The sequence below is a fragment of the Artemia franciscana genome, chromosome 13 (genome assembly GCF_032884065.1).
Source record: "Artemia franciscana chromosome 13, ASM3288406v1, whole genome shotgun sequence".
NCBI classification, from domain to species: Eukaryota; Metazoa; Arthropoda; class Branchiopoda; order Anostraca; family Artemiidae; genus Artemia; species Artemia franciscana.
Genome location: NC_088875.1, coordinates 4,520,193 through 4,527,260, shown reverse-complemented (window position 1 = coordinate 4,527,260; position 7,068 = coordinate 4,520,193). Strand labels below are relative to the sequence as shown.

The 7,068-nt window shown below is 35.1% G+C and overlaps 1 protein-coding gene across 1 annotated transcript in view; it reads left to right on the top strand.

Annotated features, from left to right (window-relative positions):
• The first annotated feature begins 258 nt into the window (after positions 1 to 258).
• LOC136035057 (coiled-coil domain-containing protein 130 homolog) overlaps positions 259 to 7,068 on the top strand; it is an 8,634-nt gene continuing 1,824 nt past the window's right edge. The window contains exons 1-3 of the mRNA XM_065716654.1: positions 259 to 312; positions 1,716 to 1,912; positions 2,629 to 2,740. Coding sequence (XP_065572726.1) covers positions 259 to 312; positions 1,716 to 1,912; positions 2,629 to 2,740 — 363 coding nt within the window. The remainder of the gene's footprint in view (positions 313 to 1,715; positions 1,913 to 2,628; positions 2,741 to 7,068) is intronic.

Sequence of the window (7,068 nt, the reverse complement as noted above, 5' to 3'; positions counted from 1 at the left end):
GGTGGAAAATACTTTGTCCTAGCCTTTTTTGTATTATACAACTAGGCAGATAAGGCAGAATTTTCTTAGGCAATGTATGAAGATCTAACTAGGTGGATAATGCTTTATCTTAGCCCCTCTGTTATATATCTAACTAGGCAAATAAGTAAATTTTTTAAGCAATTTATTTTTAATATACAACTAGTCAAATAATTATTCCACTTAGGTATTATATGAACATCTACCCAGGTGGATAATACTTTGCCCTAACTTGTTTTTATGGCACTTGGTAAATACCAAGTACCATATAGCAATTGCAAATTCTGTGGTTCTGTTGGTCCTGGTTTTGATACTTTAGGCATTCCCAGATAATCTAAAACGATGAAATTTGGCAGACGTATCAGGGACCAGACCAGATTAAATTAGAAATAGTCGTTTCCCCGATTCGACTATCTGGGGGGGGGGGGGGTGTTGGATGGTTAATATAGAAAAATTAGAAAAAATGAGGTATTTATAACTTACGAACGGATGATTGGATCATAATGAAATTTGATATTTAGAAGGATATCATGTCTTAGAGCTCTTTATTTTAAATTCTGACCAGATCCAGTGTCATTGGGGGGAGTTGGGGGGGGGGGGGCAGAAATCTTGGGAAACGCTTAGAGTGGAGAGATTGGGATGAAACTTTGGTGGGAAAAATAAGCACAAGTCCTAGATACTTAATTGACACAACCAGAACGGATTTGCTCTCTTTTGGGGAGTTGGGGGGAGGGTTAATTCTGAAAAATTAGAAAAAAATGAGGTATTTTTAACTTACAAAGGAGTGATTGGATCTTAATTAAATTTCATACTTAGAAGGAACTCCTAACTCAGATCTTCTATTTTAAATTCCGACCGGATCCAGAGTCATTGGGGGTGTTGGGGGAGGGGACTGGAAATCTTGGAAAACACAGAGTTGAGAGATCAGGATGAAACTTGGTGGGAAGTATAAGCAAAAGCCCTAGATAAGTGATTGACATAACTGGACAGAATCCGCTCTCTTTGGGGGAGTTGGATGGGGTGTTAATTCGAAAAAATTAGAAAAACCGAGGTATTTTTAACTTGAGAATAGGTGACCATTCGTGAGGTATTTTTAGATTTAATATTTAGAAGGAACTCATGTCTCAGAGCTTCTAATTTATTCCCGACCAGATCTGGTGACATTGGGGGGGGGGGTTGGAGGGGGAAACCGAAAATCTTGGAAAACGCTTAAAGTGGATAGATTGGGATGAAACTTGGTCTGTAGAATAAACAAATGTCATAGATACATGATTGACATAACCGGACCGGATCCACTCTCTTTGGGAGTTAGGGGGGGAGGTCCATTGCTTTGGCGAGTTTGGTGCTTCTGGACGTGTTAGGACAATGAAAATTATTCCATCTGCTCTTGGATAATTTTGAAAAAAAAACTCCTTTTCTACACCTGCCTTGAGGTTCTCCTGGGGAATATCATCATTAACAGCATAACTGTCCATTTTTCTTGTTTAGGTCCCATTCTCATCCTCCGTCCCCCTGTGGGAAAAGTGAAAAAGATCATAGTGTTTGTATTGGGAGAATCATCAAACAAAACTAGTCTAAAAACTGTACTTTTTTAGTCAATGGGATCCCTATCCCTCATGTAAAATATTCTTGCTCACACTCAAGGCTCAGTTATATCTCATACTTTTAGGTGCAATGATTAATTGTCTGTATTCTAGGGAGAAAGAAAGGGAGTCAATAAGTATTATCCACCAGATTGGACTCCTGACCAAGGAGGAATCAACAAATATCATGGAACACATGCACTCAGGGAGAGAGCCAGGAAACTACACATGGGTATTCTCATCATTCGATTTGAGATGCCCTATAATATCTGGTGTGAAGGATGCAAGAATCACATTGGAATGGGTGTCAGGTATGTTTTCAAACATAAATCCTATGGCATTTAGCATGTTTATCCTTCCTTTGCTTGGTCTCCCTCCTCCCATCTCCCCCTATCTCTTTCCCCTCTATCCCCTCTTCTCTCCCCCTTTCTCTCTCTCTCTCCAAATTTTATGCTTTAATTCGTCTCTTCAAATATTCTGCTTCCAAGATTTTTATGTAGAAATAGAAAACTATATATCGAATTGTAAAACGTTTGTAACACCATGTAGCCTATAGCACCATTGAGGATACTTATTAGTTTTTAGCACATTAGTTTTAGCACATTAGTTTTTATAGAAGGTTCCTATGACCGTCAGTTTATAAAAAAAATTACAACTGTTGGAGAATTCCTTAGCTACACTATTAATCTTAAGGGAAAAATGGAAGAACTTTAGAAGAGTATCTTGGGTAGCTCTGTTGTGGACAGAGAGGGAATAGAGACAATGATTGACCTCAATTCTGAACTGCTTTGTTTTCTGGAATGATGGGGAAGAGGTCACAAGAAAATATTTAAAGAGAATCAGAGCTTCATGGGTGGGAATAAATAGTAAAAGTGTTTGAAAGTCGGGGTGGACGAGAGCGTTTTGCAGCCATGTTGGCCTCACGCGTCTTGGCGCTGTGATGAGTTGTTAGTAACAGTTGTCCCGTGATTGTTTTTCCGATCTTTTCAATAATGAATTTGAGTGAAATGAAATTTTACAATTTTAGGTACAATGCTGAAAAGAAGAAAATAGGAATGTATTATTCAACCCCTGTGTATCAGTTTCGGATGAAGTGTCATTTGTGTGATAACTACTTTGAAATCAAAACGGATCCTGCTGTAAGTAGCCCATTGATAACTTTTTACTCCTATAAAGGGCACTAGAACTTTCTATTTCCAATCGAATGAGCCCCCTTCTCCCATATGAAGTACCTATTGGAAAAAATAAATAACAAAACTAGTAGCCCACTGATCACTTTTTACTCCTAAAAACGGCACTAGAACTTTCTATTTCCAATCGAGTGAGCCCCTTTCTCCTATATGAAGTGCCTATGGGAAAAAAAAATAACAAAACTAGCAGCCCACTGATCACTTTTTACTACTAAAAAAGGCACTAGAACTTTCTATTTCCAATCGAATGAGCCCCCTTCTCCTATATGAAGTACCTATGGAAAAAAAATTAATAACAAAATCCAGCAGAAAATTGTAATGTATTATTCAACCCCTGTCCGGTTGAAGTGTCATTTGTGTGATAACTACTTTGAAATCAAAACGGATCCTGCTGTAAGCAATACCTATGCAAGTTATTCAGAAGTCAATCTGACCAACTCTGCTTTTCACATTTTATCTTTTAAGTACTTGATTGACTTTTAACCTTGTCCATTCAGCAGAATGTTCTCTGAAAATATATTAATGCTAAAAGGTGAGGAAAAACGTTTCTGCTATTAAAACTGAAAAACAGTGTGTCTTTGAAAACAGTGTAACTAGGTTAACTTTAAATTTCCTTAACAGCTTGTTTTTGGCTCATTCTTGAGCGCACGAGCAAAACCATAAATTTTTTAAAATTTGTTGGATACTTAGAGGATGTTGACGGAATACTCCCCCCCCCCCCAAAAAAAAAACCTGACAAGAATAAAAATCAGAAAAGTAGCTTGTTTGGGAATCTGAAACACTCCTTTTGAAGGATATAACATTGGGTCACCTAATATTTTCTCATCAGTTTTGGATTTACCCCTTGTGTTTGTTTTATGGACTTGGTCCAGCTTATATCTGAATGGTTAATATAGTTATAATCTTCTTCTTCTTTTTTTTGACAAGAATAAAAATCAGACAGGTAGCTTGTTTGGGAATCTGGAACACTCCTTTTGAAGGAAATAACATTGGGTCACCTAATATTTTCTCATCAGTTTTGGATTTACCCCTTGTGTTTGTTTTATGGACTTGGTCCAGCTTATATCTGAATGGTTAATATAGTTATAATCTTCTTCTTCTTTTTTTGACACGAATAAAAATCAGAAAGGTAGCTTGTTTGGGAATCTGGAACACTCCTTTTGAAGGATATAACATTGGGTCACCTAATTTTTTCTCATCAGTTTTGGATTTACCCCTTGTGTTTGTTTTATGGACTTGGTCCAGCTTATATCTGAATGGTTAATATAGTTATAATCTTCTTCTTCTTTTTGACACGAATAAAAATCAGACAGGTAGCTTGTTTGGGAATCTGGAACACTCCTTTTGAAGGATATAACATTGGGTCACCTAATTTTTTCTCATCAGTTTTGGATTTACCCCTTGTGTTTGTTTTATGGACTTGGTCCAGTTTATATCTGAATGGTTAATATAGTTATAATCTTCTTTTTTTTGACAAGAATAAAAATCAGAAATGTAGCTTGTTTGGGAAGCTAGAACACTTCTTTTGAAGGATATAACATTGGGTGACCTAATTTTTTCTCATCAGTTTGGATTTACCCCTTGTGTTTGTTTTATTGACTTGGTTCAGTTTATATCTGAATGGTTAATATAGTTATAATCTTCTTCTTTTTTTTTGACAAGAATAAAAATCAGAAAGGTAGCTTGTTTGGGAATCTGGAACACTCCTTTTGAAGGATATAACATTGGGTCACCTATGTTATAGAGCTAGACACTTTTAAAGCTAGAACACTTTTTTTAAGGATATAACATTGGGATATAACATTGGGATGAGAAATAATTTTTTCTCATCAGTTTTGGATTTACCCCTTGTGTTTGTTTTATTGACTTGGTTCAGTTTATATCTGAATGGTTCATATAGTTATAATCTTCTTCTTTTTTTGACAAGAATAAAAATCAGAAAGGTAGCTTAATTGGGAATCTAGAAGACTTCTTTTGAAGGGGTATAACATTGTGTCACCTAATGTTTTCTCATCAGTTTTGGATTTACCCCTTGTGTTTGCTTTACGGACTTGGTGCAGTTTATATCTGAATGGTTAATATAGTTATAACCTTCTTCTTTTTTTGACAAGAATAAAAATCAGACAGGTAGCTTGTTTGGGAATCTGGAACACTCCTTTTGAAGGATATAACATTGGGTCACCTAATATTTCTCATCAGTTTTGGATTTACCCGTGTTTGTTTTATGGACTTGGTCCAGCTTATATCTGAATGGTTAATATAGTTATAATCTTCTTCTTCTTTTTTTGACACGAATAAAAATCAGAAAGGTAGCTTGTTTGGGAATCTGGAACACTCCATTTGAAGGATATAACATTGGGTCACCTAATTTTTTCTCATCAGTTTTGGATTTACCCCTTGTGTTTGTTTTATGGACTTGGTCCAGTGTATATCTGAATGGTTAATATAGTTATAATCTTCTTCTTTTTTTGACAAGAATAAAAATCAGAAAGGTAGCTTGTTTGGGAAGCTAGAACACTTCTTTTGAAGGATATAACATTGGGTGACCTAATTTTTTCTCATCAGTTTTGGATTTACCCCTTGTGTTTGTTTTATTGACTTGGTTAAGTTTATATCTGAATGGTTAATATAGTTTCTGATAAAAATCAGAAAGGTAGCTTGTTTGGGAATCTAGAACACTCCTTTTGAAGGATATAACATTGGGTCACCTAATATTTTCTCATCAGTTTTGTTCTGATAAAAATCAGAAGGTAGCTTGTTTGGAATCTAGAACACTCCTTTTGAAGGATATAACATTGGGTCACCTAATATTTTCTCATCAGTTTTGTTCTGATAAAAATCAGAAAGGTAGCTTGTTTGGGAATCTAGAACACTCCTTTTGAAGGATATAACATTAAGTCACCTAATATTTTCTCATCAGTTTTGTGTCAGACCAAAAAATTGAAATTTTTTTAATGTTAAAAACTATAGTCACTAAGAATCTGATAAAATTCAGCAACAAGAAGTGGATTCGAATCAGAGTGAAAATTTCTTGAGCCAAAAGACCTGTTTATAAAGCAATGGTTAGCATAAAGAGGAAAAATGGATATAGATGGTCTAGTGAAACCCGATTTTGGTTTTTGTGGCAATTGATTTCAATGATTGATACTAACTTAATTTTATGACTATTATGGATTTTAAGGTAAAACTAAGGTAAGTTCAAAAGAATAAAAAAAAACTATTATCCAACGTTTGGACACATGACGAGTAGTTTCAGGGATAGATACAAACACGGATAGCAAAATGCAAGACAATGTTACCTTATATGCTATTTTTTTTCTTTTTTAATTAGTGCTTGTTGAAAAAAATCTTTTTAAAAATATTTCTTTAAGTTATATCAAATCAAGGAGAACACAAAATATGAATCCCCTAAAATAAAATTTGCTTCAACTACAATCTGATAAGTTTGGATAAATATTTAGTGGTTGTTCTCTTCGGAAGAAAGTATGCTATACAAATAAAAATAGCGCCGTTGATTTGTTCTTTTATGCTTCTTCCAAATATCATAGTCACTTATCTGACAATAAACACCCCCTCCCCTTGATGGTCCCATATGTAACTCTAACAATATATATAAAAAAAACTAAAAGAAGGCACTAAAATAGTGAAATTCTTACATTAAAATATAGACTGTGTTCCTAATATCAGACTATCAATATCATGTTTTCTCTGTTGTTACACAGTTTTCAAAGTCATTTCAAACAATATCTTGGTAGATATTGCTAACAATCCAGACGAAACAGATGAGTCCAGATTGAATCAGTCAAAACTGCAGAAAACCCGTTTCAATAAAGGACCTGTGCCGCATGTGGGGCTGTACACGGGAACATTGGTAGGGTAGGGTGTATGTTTCAGTAATGTGTCAAGAAAGCGATCATGATATGGGAAATAGCATGAAATAAGGAATTAACTGGTGCTACTTTTATTTATTTGGCATGTTGCCTTCAGAAGAGGTCAACTACTAGATCTTTACCTTAGTTTAACCCCTAGATATTAATCTCTTTGTGGAGATCAAGGGTCTGAAATATGTATTTTCGGTACGGATATGTAGTTTATGGACAAAGTGTATTGACTTAGATACATCCGTAAAATATGAGGTTTCTTCGAGGGGGTCGAAAATTTTCTTATACCTAGGTCTTAAACTAGCCCTCCTTTGGCTGAAAGATCGAGATTGGGTCCAATTAGTCCCTTTTTTCCCATCATTACTGGCTGTTCAACTTGTATTATTGATTTTTTAA